The sequence below is a fragment of the Equus asinus genome, chromosome 20 (assembly GCF_041296235.1).
Source record: "Equus asinus isolate D_3611 breed Donkey chromosome 20, EquAss-T2T_v2, whole genome shotgun sequence".
Lineage (NCBI taxonomy): Eukaryota > Metazoa > Chordata > Mammalia > Perissodactyla > Equidae > Equus > Equus asinus.
In genome coordinates this window covers 100745092-100764215 of record NC_091809.1, presented here as the reverse complement: position 1 = coordinate 100764215, position 19124 = coordinate 100745092, and the positions used below count along the sequence as shown (strand labels likewise).

At 56.8% G+C, this 19124-nt stretch overlaps 2 protein-coding genes across 33 annotated transcripts in view; one reads left to right on the top strand and one right to left on the bottom strand.

Moving 5' to 3' along the window:
* Nucleotides 1–19124, top strand: part of SERGEF (secretion regulating guanine nucleotide exchange factor) — a 232699-nt gene that overhangs the window by 210014 nt on the left and 3561 nt on the right. For 28 of the 31 annotated variants that reach the window (XM_070491309.1, XM_070491308.1, XM_070491303.1 and 25 more), the window contains one exon: nucleotides 837–1194. The exons of the other annotated variants lie outside the window; for them this stretch is intronic. In XM_070491309.1, coding sequence (XP_070347410.1) covers nucleotides 837–1177 — 341 coding nt within the window. In that variant the 3' untranslated portion in view covers nucleotides 1178–1194. Of the gene's footprint in view, nucleotides 1–836; nucleotides 1195–19124 lie in introns of those variants that run through there. 31 annotated transcript variants of the gene reach the window in all.
* Nucleotides 6151–19124, bottom strand: part of KCNC1 (potassium voltage-gated channel subfamily C member 1) — a 41662-nt gene continuing 28688 nt past the window's right edge. The window contains exons 2-4 of one of the 2 annotated variants that reach the window (XM_070491284.1): nucleotides 16972–17905; nucleotides 9515–9724; nucleotides 6151–7511 (exon numbers count right to left, since the gene is read on the bottom strand). In XM_070491284.1, coding sequence (XP_070347385.1) covers nucleotides 7447–7511; nucleotides 9515–9724; nucleotides 16972–17905 — 1209 coding nt within the window. In that variant the 3' untranslated portion in view covers nucleotides 6151–7446. The remainder of the gene's footprint in view (nucleotides 7512–9514; nucleotides 9725–16971; nucleotides 17906–19124) is intronic. The other variant, XM_014847871.3, reaches the window with a different exon arrangement.

The window sequence follows — 19124 nt, the reverse complement described above, 5'->3', positions numbered from 1 at the left end:
AGGTCACCACACAAGTCATCCGCCCACTGCCTTCGAAGACAATGCGCACGGGCCATAGCAAGAGTCTAAGTTGGATTGGGTGGCCGGGGACTCTGGCCTCTGAGCCACATTTAAGCTGGAATCTAAAGGATGAGGAGGTCTGGAGCCCAGTAGAGCAAGGACTTCGAGAGTCCTTTTCGAGAGAAAGGAAGGCCCACAGGGCGTGTTTAAGGAACTGAATGAAGGCAGGGTTCTGGAATGCAAGGGGTGGGGGGAGAGTTGTTGGAGGGAGGCCAGCAAGATAGTCAGGAGCCAGGTCACTGAGGGCCTCCCAGGCCAAGGAAAGGCCTCCTTCAGGGTGGTGGGAAGTCGGAGGGGTCTAGGCAGGGGAGTGAGGAGATCAGATTGCGGTGTCAGAGACCACCTGGTTGGGAAGCAGCCTGGTAGTTAGCTGGCAATGGGCATGGCCCAGATGAGAGAAAAGGGCTTCAGGATCAGGGCGATGGCAGCAGAGATGGAGACACATGGGAGGATTTGAGAAGTTTTTGGAGACAGAGTCGGCAGGTCTTAGGTTATATGTGTGTGTGTTGGGGGGTGGGAGTGAGGGAAGGGCCAAGGGGGAAGGCCAGGTTTGGGGCAGGAACAGTTGTGGATTGGTGGGGGTGGGAAACAGGGCAACAGGAGCAGACTCAGGAGGCAGGGGTGGAGCGGGGACAGAGAGCATGCCACCAAGTGTCACTGAGCTTTGGTTTTTTCATGTGTAAACTGAGGTTGTGACGACACCTGTGTCCCCAGGTGAGTGTTTCAACCCTGTTCTCCAAAACCATGTCCACAGCAGTCTCCCCTCTCCTTCACAGGTGGGGCTTGTTATTCCTGGGGCTGGAACGAGCATGGCATGTGCGGGGATGGCACCGAAGCCAACGTCTGGGCCCCAAAGCCCGTGCAGTCTCTGCGGTTGTCATCAGGTCTCCTTGTGGGCTGCGGGGCTGGCCACTCCCTGGCCCTCTGTCAGCTGCCAGCCCTTCCTGCACTGGACCAGGGCTCCAAGGTCACTGGCCCTTCCCCAGATGCCACTGAAGATGCCAAATCTCAGGAAGCCATGGATAAAGAGAAACTGGAAGGAAAGACAACCAGAATTTCTACCCAAAGCCAGTCTGACACGTGCAGAAATGGGGGGCTTGTGACAGAGCCTCTTTAATAAAGTGGCTTTTTCCACCCACAGTGTTGCTAGAGAATTGCTTTGTCAGGTCGTGGGGCTGGCCTGAGAAGGGCTCAGGAGGCACTGTGGTTGGGCTGACCTCAGAGTGGAACAACGGAGGCTGCCTGCCCAGAGTCCGGGGCTTAAGGAGACAGACATCCTTTCTACGCAGCAGATGAGAATGAGGGTTAGGTCCTCGCCAAAGGACACGGAAAGCCAAGCCCAGCAGGAAGGCTCCCGCCCATCCCTGCCTGGTGGGGACAGAAAGCTCGGCCCTATCCCCAGTGGTGGTTTTGGTCCAGCAGCCTTCAATTCAGCAGGCCAGAGGGCTCCTAGGCCCTGCTTGGAGCAGCTGCAGCCTCTCCTCGGCTTGTCTTCTCAGCGCCCAGAGCACGTCGTTTGCTGCTTCAAGGATATTGAGATACCCTGAGCAGATGGCCGGATACTTGGATGGGAAGAGGTTCTTATCTTGGTGACTAGGACCAAGGGAGAAAGCCCTGGAGTCCGGGTGGAAGGGAGTGGAGAGGAGTAAGTGGAGGAAGGGACAAGAGACCTGGGAAGACTCCACAGCAGAGACCCCTGGGACTGACAAAAGAATCCAGAACGAGTGAAACTCTCGGAAGATGGCTGTGTTCGTCTGAGCCAGGCAGGACTCTGGAGCCAGTCTGTGTGACCGTAATTGCCAAGCTGTGCAGTTTCAGCTGAGGGACAGGCCACAGCGTGGGAAGGGCAATCTAGGGATAGCCGCGTCAAGACCTGAACCTTGACATCTGCCCCCAGGCCCCAGCCTCTGCAGGAGGAGGGCCTTCAGGTGAGGTGAGGATCAGCCCAGACCCCGGGCCCCAGGCTTCCGCGGGGGGCAGCTATGGCTCAGGGGGACAGAGCACCTTTCTCTCTGCTGTGACTGGCAGCAGACCTTTGGCCAGAGGGCCTGAGAGAGCAGCTCTCCCTGGGGGACTGTGTGGCCATGTCCCCAGCTAGCCAGCCAGGTCTGCGGCCCATCCCACACGGTCTGCCTTTGTGACTCAGGAGAGGGTTTGGGTCTGTGAGGGCTGGGCTCCAGTGGCTTTAGGAAGTTACAAAACCCCCAGACATCAAAGCTGGAGCACCTGAAATGACCATCTAGCCCAGTGGCCTTCTAACTGCATTCGGTAGAGCCCAGAAGTCTTCTGAGAACTCACTGGCCACCTGGGGCTGTGGGTATAGGAAGGCGGAGTTCCCCACCCTCCACCTTATTCACAGCAGCTTTATTTTAACCTATGTTATATATTGGGCTTCACAGAAGATTTCATTGGACATAGGGTCCTGGAGAAAGTTTAAAAACCATGATCTTATCCAATATTTCATTGTGCATTTGGGAAAATGGAGGCCTAGAAAGGGGATGGGACCAACTCAAGGCCATACTCCTCACTCCTGACCCAGCAGGTGACCCATCCAGGGCCTTGAGCCAGACAAGGAAGGGGCATAAGGGGTATGCCCAGGGGCAGGTCCAGCTCAGGAGAGTTGGGACGAGGATAATCCTGAGCTCCCCAGGCCTGAACCTAGGAACCTCCCAGAGCTGTCACCCGACCTTGAACGCCAGCGCATGGAGTCCTGCTCCTAATATTGCAGCCTAGAAACACTGCTGCCCCGGCCAGCAGATCCCTTGGCCTCCTGCCTCCCAGAACCAGGGGAGGCCAGTGCAGCCTCCACGCACCTCTGGAACATGAGGAAGGACGTCTCCGTGCACTCTGAGCTGGTCTTCCAAGTTACCAAGCCCTCAGAGATGCAGCAGTGGATTGGATGGCCCAGAGACGACTCAAGCTGCAGCAGGCCCATTACTGGCCACCACCCACCATCCTCCAGGCCGAGTGGTCTGCATCAGCCACGCAGCCCAGAAAGCAGTCCCACACAGCTAGTGCTCGGCCCTCCTAGACAGGCTTTCTCCTCACGAGGAACCAACATGCTCGCTCCCAGTGTGGCAGTGCCGAATCCCCCCGACCTCTTTCAGCACCTGCTGGCAGAAATCCAAGTCCCAAGTCCTCTGCTGCTCAGCCTGGTGCCTCTCGAGAGGCCTGCCTGCGGGCACAGGAAGGCACGTCTCAGGGCTCCTTCCCAGCCTGAACCAGGCTCAGGCAGCGCCTCAGCCCTGAGCCTCAGAGCTCAACTCGGACCCGGAGACAGACCCTTTTTGGAAGTGTGCAGGGCACAGATAATCCACACGTGGAAGACCGAATGGCTCTGGCACTAGCAGACACCACAGCCCGTCCCTTCACCCCAAGTTCCTCTGCGTCGCCCTCCAGACAGCAGCAGACGGGCTTTCTCCAAGTCAGTTCACTGGCTGCATCTGATGAGGGCCCCAAAGCTCCAGGAGGTGAGGGGCTGTTGACTGCGCCTCCCAGGTTTCCTTCAGAACACTTTGATCCCTACTGGTCTTTCTCAGACTCATGGATGTCCAAACCCCTCATTCCTAATAGACCCTGAGCTCTTTGAGAGCAAAGGACCAGGGCTGGGTCGACCTGGAACCCCTCCCCAAGGTCGGGTCCTGGTACAGAGGAAGTGCCCAGTAAATGTTCATGAATGAACCAGTCACTATACCCTTGGGGTCACCATGGGGTGGGAGGTTAAATGGGTGGGCTCTATGATCCCACACCCCTACCCCTCGTCTGCTTTTATCTCTTGCAAATGTTTGATAACTATGCTGTGGACGTCGTAACCATCTGACGGTCAATTAATGTCGATGTTATCCACCTAGTTAGCTAATGAGCCATAGGAGCCAACCTGAGAAATACCCATTTGTTTTTTAAAATTTTTTTTCTGATGAACCAAGTAAACTGGGCTTCACATTCTTCCCTTGTGAGGAGGAAAGGAAAACGAAGAGGGGAGCAGGACCCTGCTGTGTGCTCACAGGTCTTGGGCCTGGCTCCTGGAGTGATTGTTGATGCCCAAGCACGTGCCAGGTGTTAGTGGGATGTTTACATCCCGACTGCCCCGCACGTGCTCCCCTCCTCACCGTAGGCCCCCCTTCTTTCCTTCACGCCCCACCACCTTTGGTCGTGGTGGGCCCTCAGACCACAGCCGGATGAACCTGTGCTTGGGAACAGTGAATCCAGGCCTAGGACTCAGAGGAAGCCCGCTGCCACGCCCCCAGGCAGCTGCCACGGCTGAGTGAAGTGACTTAGTGACAAATTGAAATTGGGAGTTAGTAAGTTAGTGGGGAAATGGTGGGGGTGTTAGAGGGAGGGGGTTCCAGATCCTGAGGTGCATGTGCGTCACCGCTGCAAGTTCAGAATTTCAGAGGGCCGGAGCCCAGAGAGGGCCCAGAGCTGGGAGATGAGAGGCTGTGGCCGTGCCAGCCGATGTCAGCAGCCTCAGCCCCCTTCTCAGGGCAGCAGGTGTCTGAGCAGGAGAGTGAGGGGTCAGACATGTGTGTGGAAGCCTCAGAGCAGCATGTGAAATGGCCCTTCTGTTACACCCGTGGCACTTCATGAAGGCAAGCAGGAGGCCAGGTCCTGAGGGTCCTGGGATCCAGGACCAGCAACTCTAGTGTTCCTGTCGATTCCACCGCCAGCCCCATGAAGGCCTTGAGATGGCTTAAGCTGAGCTCTGGAGTCAGACCACCTGGGTTAAAATCTTGGCTTCATCACTCATTGGCTGTGTGGCTTTGGGCCAGTTACTGTACCTCTCCATGCCTTTTCTCTTGCCTCTAAAATGAGCATGTTGAATTAGTGTGGGCATCAGGAGAGAACTTTTCTCAGATGCCTTGCACATGGCAGATGCTCAGTGCATGTTAATCCTCTTTCACAATTGGTTACTGTGTCCCTGGAAACGCATGTTCCAAATGGCTTTGTGTTGAGTCCAACTTGAGTCCACTAGAGGCATTTCTTCCAGGGCGGATCCAGGTGGAGGGAAGATACCCGCTTGCAGCAGCTGAGGCTGCTTGGCTTCTCCATCCTGATATCCAGGCATGGCTGTTGTGTAACAGCCCTTTGGCTACATCACCCCTGGGCAGAGGCCTTACCATACCCACGGCTCCACCTATCCCACCCATTGGTTTCTGGACCACACAGGGAACCGGGACATTGAGGCAAATGCTTAGAGGGGATGAGAAACTGTTAGATGAGAATTCAGCACCCACCCTCAGTCCCCCACCCACCCATATGATTGTTGACTCAGGCCATGCTGGGAGGTGTCAAGGGAACTGAAATCAAGGGGAGACTGACACAACGTGTTTGTGGCCCTGGGCAGAGCACTCCCCTCTGTGGGCCTCCGTTCCTCATCTGTAAAATGCTCAGAGGTTGACCACCGAGACCATTAAGAGATTGACTGCCATGACCAGTAGGGACTTTTCCACCTGAACATTTCTGGATTCTCTCTCTCTCCTGGAAAAGAATTGGAACCCCAATCCCTCATTCTACTCCCAACCCAAACCAAGTGAACAACCCAAGCAAATCAAGATCCCTAGGACAGGTCTTCATCCCTTCCAAGATGCCCCCAGGCTGAGGAAGGGGTGTGGGATGAGGGGGGTGGAACAGACTAGGTCTAGCAGGGGTGCAGCTGGGTAGGCTACCCAGACCTGTCAGGCAGACCTCTGCCATCAGATTCAAGAATGGCTCTAGGAGGGAGGTGACCGTGGTCTCCGCGGGGAGGCTAGGAGCTCTGACATGGCCAGATTCAAGGAGTTATGAATTTGGCGTGATTCACTGAGAAGTTTCCATGTTGGTCAACCCTCTAGAGATGTGTTCATTGTATGCACTCTCTTCTGAGAGCTGCCTTCTCCCCCCACCAACAGGATCTGCAGGGGGTTATCCAGAGGACAGCTTCTTCCTGAGGGCCTGGCTTCCCCCTGGTGCGAGGACAGCTGGCTCCTTGGGGGCAGTCCTTGAGACCAGAGAGCCAGGGCTCAGGCTCCCCACCCGGGGCGCAGCAGGCCTGACCAGAGGCCAGAACCGAATTGCAACACTGCCTGAGGCAATAAAAACCCAAATCCACGCTTCATCTCAAAAGTCAGCTTTTTATTATTGAGGGCCCGGGGAGGGGAGGGTGTCGAGCGAAAGCAGCATTGCTCTCTTTCCAGGAAATGTTGCGAGCTGCAGCAAAAGCTCAAGATGTTGCATTTTTTTTCAACTCAAGCATGTGTTTTTCAAAAATATCATCCTTCCCCACCCCCCACCACTAATTTTAGAATCAGACCAAAGCCAAGCTACTGTCCTCTGTTTCCGTTGGGAAAATACTACATGTATTCGAGATGCAGAAGTGTGTTTCTGCAAACCTCCAATTGCTTCCGGAAAACAAATCTGCTTTAGACTGTACAGAAACCATGAGACGAGGTATTTCATGCTGGGATCGCTTTGCATAACATTGGGCATGCAGTTTTTTACTCTGAAGTACTAAATTGCACACAATGCCAGGTTGTGCCTTAAAAAGGTGGGGGAGGGCCACCCCTCCCCGGTCCTGATCTTTTGGTGCTCGAAAGTAACACTGGAAAATCTGTACAGTGTTGACTAATTATTATGAACAATTTGTTGTGAAAGTTGGTTGCACTGCATCTACACACCGAGAAGATGACAGAATCAACCTAGACTAGCCGCTGTCAGGGGTCTTGGGGTGACGTCCGCTGGGTCACAAGCATGCCAGACAGAGGGAAGAAGGCGGCAGGGCGGGTTTCCACGATTCTATTTGCAGCAGAGTTCTCAGTTTCCGCGTGAGAGATGAACTATGAAGGTGAGGTCAATATGACCGATGACTGACCGACTGCCCTTGTTGGAACCTTTACTCTGGATCCCGTGTACAAAAAGGGAAGCAATTCGTCCCGTGCCCAGCCCTCCTCCCATCCCCCTCCCCCGAAAGGTACAGGTTTCTACTGAACGCTGGTACAGTTTGGCTCCAACAACGTGTGTAAAAGTAAAGAGCTTTGAAAGAAAATAAAGGACTTTTGCTTTTTTCTTTTCGTTGTTGTTTAGGGTAATCATACAGTTGCAGGGGGGTGGTGGGTTTGGTTGGCTGGGTTTTCTGTTTAACTTCATGCAAGTCATGCTAAGGAACCCCTCCACCCCCCTCCCCAAATAAAATAAAACTTCAAAAAATGAAAAGAAGGAAAAGAAATCCTCTACGGTCGGTTACCATTTGGCCGTAGGAAAAGCTACGTCCGTCCTAGTACAATGCCTGGGCCACTCGGACTCGTCCGGCAAACCTGCATGGCGTGAATTTACTCTGTCCGAGGGTGAGGAGGGGCTGCAGGTCCACCCAGATGCTTAATAGCCACCAGTGTCCTGGGCCAAGCCGCCTGGTCAAGTCACTCTCACAGCCTCTGTCGGCATATACTTAGCAATGACAGGGCTTTCTTTGCAAAGATCTGTATGTAAAGAATACAATTAACACTTGAGCTTCTCTTCTTGGCTTTCCCATCCCGCTTGGTACTTAGTTTTTAAGGAAAGAGGAGGAAAGACAGAACAGCCACATGCAGAGGCAGGCAGATTCTTCTCCAGCTGGCTTGGTGTTCCCATGCAGTGAGCCAGCCTAGCACGCCTCTTTCTCCCTCCTGGGGGGACAGGTGGAGTCCCTAACTCTTGTCCTACTCTGCACATGGCTTATGGCCTGGAATCCTCCTGAGAAACGCAAGTCCTCGGCGCCTGTCATGACTCCATGAGAGCGGGGCCGGGTGGATGTGGGTGGGGGCACTTCACCCTTCGCGCCTCCCAAAGACTCTGGCACCCACGCCTCTGTGGGATTGGGGCATGGGTACCACCTGTGCACAGTGGTTGCTGCTGGGTTCCCTGGCCACTACGGGCTTCTTCTGTCCCACACTCCCTGGGCTTCTAGAAGCGCAATAAAGAGACTCTCCCGTCTGCTCTTTTAGGCCAAACAGCTTGATCCAACATTCAAGATGAAGGAGACAGGCAGCCCATGAGACCTCACCGGGCAGAGCACAGCCGTTGGGAACACTCTGCCAGCTTTCCCCCTCACCCCCCTGGCTGCCCCTGCTCCTAGCATCTAGAACCTCCACCGGGGAAAAAGCCAGTTGTGAAGGGGAGCATCAGGTCTATCCATGGAAGGGTGCCAAGGATGGGGCCTGCCACCAGGCTGGCAGCCCTCCGCCATGCAGCACCATGCGGGCAGCGGTATGCCGCGCTGGGGTCCAAGGGACCTCCAGGCAGGGCAAGGAAGCAGGGACCAGCCTAGATCAGGTGGGCACAACAAGCACCAGTGACCAGAAGGACTTCCCCCGTCCCAGTGTAGGCTGCCTCTCCTCTTCTGGGTTTGCCCTTTATTTTGAATTCTGTGTTTTCTCCTTGTGTATTGTTGAATCACTTCAAATAACTGGAGCAGCTGTGAATGGCCACAGGCTACACCAACTGTTGCTCTTTAAAACCAACTATCCCTCTGGCCCAACGTGCTCACCCTGGTCAGCATGCATCCCATGTGAGCATGTGAGGCGCTCCAGACATGCACAAGCTGCCCAGCTTTCTCCGCCTTCCAGGCCCAGGCCAATGCCTGAAGCCTTGAGCTCAGGTGCTCTGGGACCTGCCCAAGCCTCTCTCCAGCCCATGCTCAAGCTCTAGTAGAAGCTTTTTCCCCAGGAGTCAGCCTAAGATAAGGGTCTGATACACGGAGACCTTGAACAGAACACGGGGCTCAGCCTTCACGAACCTCCAGGGGGCGCTAACCACACCCGGGGCTGTGGCTAATGGGGGCTGGGGAAGGAAGGGGCTGCAGAGTCCTGCGGAACCACCTTCTCATGGCAAGTTCTCTATCTGCCACTAGCAGTATTCTGATTGGCACACACCTTACCTCTGCAAGGACACTGGCCTCACCCCCAAGCCCTGAAGCCACCTCTCTCCTCATGCCTCTCCTATCATTGTTCTATGGATTCTCTTTAAAGGAGGCTTCTTCCGGAACATGGATCTCGGGTGGCTAAGCCCACAGCATCCTGGCCAGGCAAGGCCCACCCTGTATCCTTCCTCAACCAAGGGACAGGGGAGATCACTTTGCCTTCTGGGTCTGACCTGCCATGTGCTAGAGCGGCCTGGAGGACTCGAGGCTCCTCCTGCATCCCTGGATATCCCCCTGCCTTAGGGTCACAGCTTGTAGTTAGCCAGCCTGTCCCCAAGCCCCTTCCTACCGTTAGCTCGGTACCAACCCACAGCTGCCTGGACCTCAGGTCCTCTCTGCCAGCCCAACATCCTGCTTGGGAGAAAGGGACTCCAGGGGCTGACCCTGGGGGCTCCTTCTGCTCCCTGGCCCCCCTCAGTGTGCCTGCCTGCCCCTCAGCGCCCCTCGCCCGCCACCCCGCCCACCCATCTGCAGGAGCGCGAGGCAGCCCGGCTGATGCAGAGCGCCCCAGCCTCCTCTACATACCCTTTCTCATTCCTCCACCAGGCGGGCACGCGTACTCCCCGGTTGATAAGAGGAAGCAGGGTCCGTATCTCTCGCGGGTGCCCGAGCGCGTAAAGGGCAGGCCCTCATCGGGAGTGAGGGCCTGGTCTATGTGGGGGCAGTCTTCGTTCGCCAGCGCGGCCTTCGCCACCTCCCCATTCAGTTTGGAATCTTCAAACATATAAGCAGAAGCTATTGAGACACTCAAAACTGTTTAGTCGGGGGGACAGGCCAGAGGTGGGGCATTGACAAAGGGCAGCCCATCACTGAGGACGGAAGGGCAAGGGGGCCATGGAGGGAGGCATGAGGCTGGGAGTCCCCGGCTCATTCAGGCAGCCTGTGGGCTGCCCACAGTGCTGGGAAGGAGGGGCTCCTGGGTTTGCTCAAAGTTTGCAAAAAGATGAGTTGGTGATGGGCCCAGCAAGCGTGGTGCTGGAGGCCGAGCCCAGGGCCCAAGGCAGGGCCAATGAGACAGGATGGTGTGGATGCAGTCATGGGTAGAGGGCCAGACACAGAGCTCAGGGAGAAGACAGACAGACACGCAGAAACACTCTCGTCCAGAGAGGCAGCCTTTCCGGACCCCTCTGCTGCCTACCTGAGCCTGGCTGCCTCCCATCCACATCCAACCAGTTGCTCAGGCTTCCCTAGCCTCCCCACCCCGGATCCCAACAGTCAACACTATTCCATCCTCCATTTGGATCTCAGCTGGTCACTCACTTCATGCTGGTCACCCCCACACACACTATCTGATCACTCAGCCCCTTCCCCATACAGACTCAACCTGGTCATTCTATATGCTCCATTCCCCATGCAGACTAGGCCTGGTCACACAATCTGCTCTATCCCCGTATAGACTCAACCTGGTCACTCTGTATGCCCTGTCCCCCATGCACACTAGGCCTGGGCCCACAGTCTCCTCTGTGCCCATACAGACTCAACCTGGTCACTCTGTATGCCCTGTCCCCCATGCACACTAGGCCTGGGCCCACAGTCTCCTCTGTGCCCATACAGACTCAACCTGGTCACTCTGTATGCCCTGTCCCCCATGCACACTAGGCCTGGGCCCACAGTCTCCTCTGTGCCCATACAGACTCAACCTGGTCACTCTGTATGCCCTGTCCCCCATGCACACTAGGCCTGGGCCCACAGTCTCCTCTGTGCCCATACAGACTCAACCTGGTCACTCTGTATGCCCTGTCCCCCATGCACACTAGGCCTGGGCCCACAGTCTCCTCTGTCCCCTAGAGCCAATTTGACCATGCAGTCTGCTCCATCCCCCACTCAGACTTAAGCTGGTCACTCAGTCCACTCTGATCCCCATACGGATCAAGCTAGCGTCTTCCACCCCGCTCTGCCCCGAGCAGGCCTGGGCAGCTTGCACAGGCACAACAGGGATGTAGGCATGAGGCAGTGAGAGCAGTCATGACTTGGGAGGGGCTCCCATCCTCTGTCTCATCTCGGCAGCGTCCCCGGCAAAGCAGAGCAAATGGATGTGTAAAGACGACAGCGGCTGATGGACTCGGGTGGGAAGACGAGTCTTGGCCTCTGTGGTAGCCTGAGAGGGAACCTGACAGGAGGTGTGGGGCACATTTGGAGGGGGCAAAGTGTGGCCAGAGCAGGGAGCTGGCCCTCTCCCAAGTCCAGGAGCAGCACCATGGAAGCCTCTGGAGCTGGCAGAGGTAGCTCTGCCTGGCCTCTGCCCGCCTCCATCACTCTTGAAGACTGAGCCTGCCCCACGCTCTCTGCCCTCAAAGCAGAATCTTCCTGGCCAGGGTGGAGCCAACTCAGTCCCCACGGTGGGCACCGTGGCTTCCTTGAAGGCTCCATCTAGAAGGAGAGCCTGCAGGGAAGACGACACCAACATGGGCGTGGCCACAGAAGGGAGGCTCTCTCAAAGACGACAGAGGGGAGAAAAGCTGGAGACAGTCCCGCCCGATGTAACCCTCTTCGGTGACCCTGTTCACATCATGTAACTACACGCACAGGTGATCCTTCTCCGCGTGCACACTCAGCGTGCCCGCGGGCTGGATCACGGCCCGTGTACACATCATGTCACTACAAAGAGGCAGTCAGTCAAAAGAGAAATGGACCAATCAGGTTTATTCGTAAAGCAAATCCAAAAAAATCCCATCATAATTTTGGAACTTAAAAAAAAAGATGGCAAAGCATTTCACGTACAGTGCGTTTCTTGACAAATCCCAGGGGCTTCACTCCCCAATTTACTCTGAACCAGAAAGGCCAGTTACCAAGGTAACTCTGACAGCACGGGAATGGGGCTGGGGCCTCCCTGGGGTCTAGGGTCTGCCTAGCACATGTGCCCACAGACAGGCCTGGTCCAGCCTCCTGCTCTGGCTGGCCCCTGTCTTCCCTCCCAAGGGTCTCTGGGCTGAGGGAGGAGGGCGGCTGTGGGAAGGGGAGGAAAGTATACGGGAGGAGGAAGTGGACGAGGGTGCGGAAGTCAGGGCCTGTGGTACCCTGCACAAATATTCCTCAGGGGGAAGACAGCGAGTCCTACAGGCAGCATCTCCATCCGGGACGGGAGCCAGGACTTGCTGTCTCTCTGTTGGCCATCGTCTATAAGTGAGGTATCTACAGCCTGCAGTTCTTGCCCAGGGATGGGTCAAAGATGGGTGGTGGAGCCTGAGACCCCTCCTCTGGCTCTGCCCCCCGGTGCCATAGCCCTGCAGCATGCAGCTCCTGCAACCTTTAAAGGGCTCAAAATTGGGGCCCATTTTCCTTGCAGGGGCCAGGGACAGGGGATGGCCATCAGGGGTCCCTGGGGGGATGTGAGCTGGGCACTTTTCCCTCCCTGGAGGGACTCCCAGGACACCCCTGGCACCTGCCACTTTTCTCAACCATGACCTTTGAGGAGAGTCTATGACCAGGTGGGAGTGGTTAGGTCTCCCTCTGTGAAGGAGCCAGCCTCCCTGGGCTGTTCGTTTATCTGCGGTTTGGGGTGCTCTCAGAAACTGGGAGCCTTCCCGCCACCAACTCTAGAGAGGTGGCTAGAAGAAAGAGAAACCAAGGAGGAGCCAACTCTCCAAACCTGGGGAACCCGTGAAAAAGGCCAGAGGTGCCAGCTCACCCGAGACTCCCCTTCTCCTCCCCCCATCCTTTGGATGAGGTGGCTACCAGGAGCCTCACTTCCCGCCGGCTCCCCAGAAGGCTGGGAACCCTGCTTCCCCTCATCCAGGGCCCCTCAGCCCAGCTAGACCCGCAGGCCTGCAATGATGAAATGGCAGCATGGGCAGCGTCTCACAGAGATGGTTTCCAGGCTTTGAAATGGGCTGAGATAGATGAGCGTCCACAAGAGGGTCATTTTTTTTTAAACTTTGGAGCAAGGAGAGCCCGGTGTCCGGGCCCTCAGCCAGCAGGGCTGGCTTTTCTGCCCTGGTCTCCAGGCCCCGCCGATGTACTTACTGTTCACACCGGCGGCGGGCGCCGGGGGCGCATGCAGGGCTGGGGCGGGGAGGGGGTGCTGGGCATTTCCTTGGGTTTAGCCCTGAGGAGTCTGCCCAGCTGGGGGCTCAGGAAAAAAGTCCCAGGCTAACTGGGGACAGTCTGTGAAAGACACAGCAGAGGACAGTGACGAGAACAGGCACAAGTCATGCAACAAAACGAGGAGAGAGAGACATGATTAGTGGAGAGAGACAGAGAGAGAGAGAATGTGAACAACACAGAAAGAACACCCAGCCTGGCCCTCAGAGTCTGACCACCTCTCTGCTACTTCCCCTTAGCCCACTGGGGCCACGTGGACCCCACTCAGGGCCCCAGCTGCCCACCCTGGCCCTGCATCCAAGCAGAGGGGCCCTGCCCACACCCTGCCTGGTCACCTCTGCCCCAGTCCTGTCACCCTCCCTGCACCATGGGCCAGCACCACCCTGGCAGCCCCTGCAGCTCAGCAGGGGAAAGGTGGGAGAGGGCCCGGGCAGGGGCACTTTGCACTCGGCTGCTCAGGGGAGAAAACTCCACCCCCCACAAATAGGACCCAGAGGCTGCAGTGGCAGCTCCCAGAGAGCCCAGGCAGGGGCTTCTCTGGGACCTCACTGCTGCCCTCCAAGGCCATGGGCAGGAAGGGGGTCTGTCCACCACCCCTCCCCTGTGCCAGCCCCCTGCTCACCTATGGTGGGACCCCAGCAGCCCTGGACGTGGCACCACAGAGGAGCAACCCATATCACAGGAGCAGAGATGGACAAGACAGACGTGAATGGACATGGCAGGACAGAGGGAGCACTCCAAGCTGTCTGGAGCAGGCGGCCTGGGCCCCCGACTGCAGACGGAGGAGGTAGCTGAGCCCCATTCTGGGAGAGGAGCAGCTTCTCCCAGGCCCTGAACCCCAGGCAATCCCTAACCAAGCAAGGTGCCCTCCTGGCATCCCCCCATGAGGCCCTACAACCCACCCCCTCAGGACAAATCCCCCAAACACTGAGGCCGTGCCAGCCATGGTACAGAGGAGGAGACCAGATCATCCCTCACAGACACACAGACCTGAGAGTTCAGCAGAGACCAGAGGGTGGAGGTGAGGGGCAGGGGCTGCAGGCATGACCCGGAGGCCTTGCTGGAGTCCCAGGGGCTGGCCCTGGGGGAGTGCCCTCAGAGCCCAGCATGCTACACTTGGCCCCAACCCAGCTTCTACAAGTAGAACTGGAGAATCCCAGGTTTCTCTGAGGCCACTTGACCGCCCCTGGGGGTGGAGCAAGGCTGGAAAGGCGCGGGGGCTGCATCTCACCTCTCTCAGCTCCTGTGGGGTCTGGTCTCCGCTCACATTTGCCTTCCTCAGCTTGGCCTCCCCTCCCCGCCGTCAACTCTCTCACAAACTCACCCCCAGCCCCACATCCATCTAGGTGCACAGTTGCAAACATAAAAGGAGGCAAATGGAGAGGGACTCAGGGACGCAGAGATGGGGGGAGACCTCCTAAGGACCACAGCCCCTCTTGGTGATAGATAACGTGGGTCTCACACACCAGCTTTCGGAGGGAGGAATGTTCTGGCGAGGGATGAGGCTCAGAGTGGGTCTCAGAGCCAAGGTAGACAGGTCTGGACATCAGGACAGCACCACCAGGGGAAGTGAGTACTTGGGAAGGGGAGTGGGGATCGAGCGTGGGGATGGGGGAGACAGGCAAGAGGGTCCAGGCACCCAGTTCCAGAAGGCAAGCCTGGGAGGGCCTCAAATACCTCCTCAGCCATAGACACTGCTCAAGCCAGAGCTCTCTGGGTCCCCGAGACCTGGGGCCAGTGCAAGGAGGCTCCCAGGAGCAGGGCTGCCATGGCTGTGGGGCCCACGGGGTCCAACAGAGTGCATGGGCTTACAGGTCTGCTGCAGCATGGGAAGAGGGCTGTGTCCCTGGGACTAGCTGGTGTGCATGTCAGAACACATGTCTGCACTGTGTGTGTGTGTGTGTGTGTGTGTGTGTGTGTGCGCCCTCAGCACGTGGAGAACACTGGCATTGTCTAGGAGAACAGAGGAATCTGCCCGACTGGAGTGAACTGGGGATCCTTGAAGCCTGACCTGGGACACCCATGCTTGGCACCAGTCCTGAAAGAGCCAGTATTGGGGAGGGTGTGACAGAAGGGTCAGGTAGTGCAATGGTGGTGCCATTCGGCTGAACTCTTCCTGCTGGGCCGAGAATGGGGCTGGGGGCTAGGCCAGGCCAGATCCTCCCCAGAGCCTCAGGAATTTTCCTTGCCATGGAGGGGCTCTTGAGGTCAAACAGCTAGCTAATGCAAAGCAGAGAGGTGGGGCAGGAGCTTACCACCGGCCCATGCCTGACTCACTGAAAGGAAGCCATGCCTTGGCCGGGGAGCCTGGCCTCACCTCAGGCCCCCTGTTCTAGCCTCTGAGACCCCTGCCTGCCCCCGGCCCAGCCCAGAACACTAACCACATTTCTCTCAGGTGCCTACAGGAATCCCAGGAAGTGGGGAGGGGGAGGGGGCCTGGTGAGCGGCTGGAAAGCCCCCGCGGGCAGAGAAGTGAGCCTTGGGGGTGCTGCCCTGGGCAGCACAGCTGTGGGATGAAGCCAGATCAGGAGCAGGATTGGGGTGGCGGGCCAGAGAGCACGTCAGCAGGGAGGAATCAATCTTCCCCCAAAACGGGGGAAACCTGCTCCTCTAAGTCGGAGCTAGCCTGCAGCCCCCCAGCCAGACGTGGGCACCGGGACATCCTTCGCAGACTAAATGCTACCTGTCACTCACTCCGCCTCCCTCACGCCGGCACTCCTTCTCAGCTCAGTGTTGCCATTCTCCTCTGGGTCGTTCACTCCCTTGAAATCCCTGTGTCCACAGAATAAGTCGATGGTATTCCATGGGTAGAGGTAGACTGTGGGCTTTATTCTTCGGACCAGAGCCCCATGATCAACTTTATGTGCCATGTGCAGCTTCTCATAAAACTGAGATAGTCCCAGAACGAACCACTAGCCATGGAATATTAGAATATATCCCACGGTGACTAGTATTGTGTCATGGCCCCCTCCCCGTTCCCCGACGCCCACCGAATGCACCGGGAAGTGGTTGCCCACTGGTTGGGATGTCATGTATTGCTGCCGCAGTCCCTACCGCCGGAAATGGGGAGAACCCTTGGTGGGAGGCGGCTGCTGGTCTGCAGCGCTTTCGTCTAAGCTGCCCGGGGTGGTGGCCCCCTCCAGTCCTTGGCTCACCAGCCGCTTCCATCAGAAGGCCACCAGAAACTCCCACTCGACCATCAACCCAAACAGACAACGTGAAAGCTAGAGTCACTCCAACAGGTTCCTAAAGATAAACGCTAAACTCTAGAGTGGTGGTAGAAGATGAGTTGGTTCGGCATGCTATGGGGTAAGTAAGCTTGTTACAGAGGGCTGGAGGCGTCTCCCAGGACACACCTGGAGCTAGGCAGCCGGAATCAGAGCAGGAGTTCTACTCAGCTATGGAGACAGGCTCTGTCGGGGGTGAGAATCCTTGCTACTGCCTTTGCAGGGACCCTCCTGCCAGATCCCATGCACCATTTGTGCCGTCCGCACAGCCTGAAGGGAGCCGTGTAAAGACCAAAGCAAAAGCTGTCTGGCGTTTCAAAATCACACTCACCCCCATCCTGCCCCGACACTGGGTCAGCGGCCTGAGTCAGAGACTCACGCTTGACTCCTGCCCACCAAGGAGCAGCCCCCCAGGCTCCTGCTAAGAGAGTCCTTAGCAACCTTGAGGGCCGAGTCATCTCTTCAGAACCTCACAAGACCAGCACGTCAACCTCCTTACCCAGAGCCACCAGTGAGGTTCCTCTAGCAGGCTCTCGCCATGTGAATTTGGCTGCCCAGCATCTCCCTGGGCCCCCAGGCTCCACACCTCAAGATTGAGGGCGGGGTCCAGGGTCGCCCACGGAACTAAGGAAGCAGTCTGACTGAATCTGGAATCATCGCTACAGGGGGCGGAGGTGAAAGGTCAGATCGACATGCCTCTAAGAGGTTTCCTACCTGCTCTGTTAATTTCTAAAATTTCTTCCTGGGCCAGCGGGCATGTGTCACTCTGAGTACTGTGGTGTGGAGAGTTCACGACAGATTTACAATAATTGGGAGATCCCAGCTGCGGTGGCCGTGGAATATGCTTCTTTTTTTTCTTTGGTAGTTTCTGCTTAGCCATGGCTAAGGAGTAATACATCCCGAAATTGTTCACGATGACAGGCACGGGCATGGCGATGGTCAGCACACCCGCCAGTGCACACAGTGCTCCCACCAACATGCCGGACCACGTCTGTGGGTACATGTCTCCATAGCCCAGCGTTGTCATGGTGACCACGGCCCACCAGAAGCCAATGGGGATGTTCTTAAAGTGGGTGTGCTCACTGGCGCTGGGGTCATTGGGCTGTGCCCCTATCCTCTCAGCATAGTAGATCATAGTGGCGAAGATCAGGACGCCCAGAGCCAGGAAGATGATAAGCAGTAAGAACTCATTGGTGCTGGCGCGGAGAGTGTGGCCCAGGACCCGCAGGCCCACAAAATGGCGGGTCAGCTTGAAGATGCGCAGGATACGCACGAAGCGGACCACGCGCAGGAAGCCCAGGACGTCCTTGGCAGCCTTGGAAGACAGGCCGCTTAAGCCCACCTCCAGGTAGAAGGGGAGGATGGCCACAAAGTCAATGATGTTGAGTGAGTTCTTGATGAACTCTACCTTGTTGGGGCAGAAGACCACGCGCATGAGGAACTCGAAGGTGAACCAGACCACGCAGACGCCCTCGATGTAGGTGAGGAAGGCCTCCGTCTCCGCTTCCCGGTAGTAACGCACTTGCGTGCCATTCCGAACATTCTCGATCTCCGTCTTGTTCACGATGGGGTTGAAGCGCTCGTGGGTCTCCAGGCAGAAGGTGGTGATGGAGACCAGGATAAAGAAGAGGGAGGCAAAAGCCACATACTGTGGGGGAGAAACACACAGTGTCAGAGGGGAGGCCCTCCCACCCAGAGCGAGAAACCTGGGGTGCCTTTGTGCTGGGTCCACGCAGAGGCCAGGCCTGGGGAAGACGCCTGCACAATGCTCCCTCCAACATGGGCCAAGCCGACAGGCCACCTTTCCCTCCTCAGGGCGTGGGGTGAGGAGGCTTGGGGAAGGAAGGGGCTGTGACAGATTGCTTTGTTTTCACAGACGCCTTACCTTTCCTCCTGGATGTGCAGCTAGACTACATCTCCCAGCCTCCCCTGGGGTTGGGTGGGGTCATGGGACTGCGGTCAGTGGCCAGTGCACAGAAGGGGTGCGCACTAATGCCCAAGCTGACTCATAAAACCTTCCCACTCAATCTCCCACGCTCGCTTTCTTCCCCTGACTGCCAGTCAAATGCTAAGGCCTGGGGCCAGCAGAGCTACCGGAAGGAAGGGGCCTGAGTCCCTTAAAAAGAAAGACATCCACGAAATGCCCTCCCTGAACTGTCACCTGAGTGAAAACAACCTTCTGTTGTGTTAAGCACTGCAGTTTGGGGGTGATTTATTAAAGCACTTAGCCCATGCTGACTAATCAAAGTGACCTGGCCTGCTGGGGCTGAAGTTGGCAAAGAAACGGGAGTGGGCAGCCATGGTGGGCTCAGGCCCCTCCAAGGCTTCATGTTCCATCTGTCTTCCTTCCTACTCCAGTCTACTTGTTCTCCTTCTCACGGATCTGTGCCCCACTTGTGGGCTCTCTTTCTAGCCTATCTAGAACCGAAGAAGATGTGTATCTGCTCCAGGTCTTATATGACTTTTTTTTTAGCCCCTCTCTCTATCCTCCTAGGAACTCACACCACGAACCTGAAGTGAGTTCCCCATCCTTGGAGGTATTCAATAGAGGCTAAATGGTCATTTATCAGAGATACTGTGTTGAGGGTTCAAGCATTAGGAGAATTGGACCAGGGGGTCCTCAAAGTCACCATAAACAACAGAGTCTGCTTATCCCCTTCTGCTGCCTGCCAGCCCCAGGGGAGGGGTGCGGGTGAGAGGGAGGAGGAGCTGTTGAGGGGCTGGGGCTTTCCAGACATCTGTGGGTACCTGCTCCTCTCAGACCCCATCAGTGAGACGGAAACGGCCAGGATAACCCAGCCTGTCCACACCACCTGCTCTGGCCCTGAGCCCCCTGGAGAAAGGTTCAGGAGACCCTTTAGCTTGGT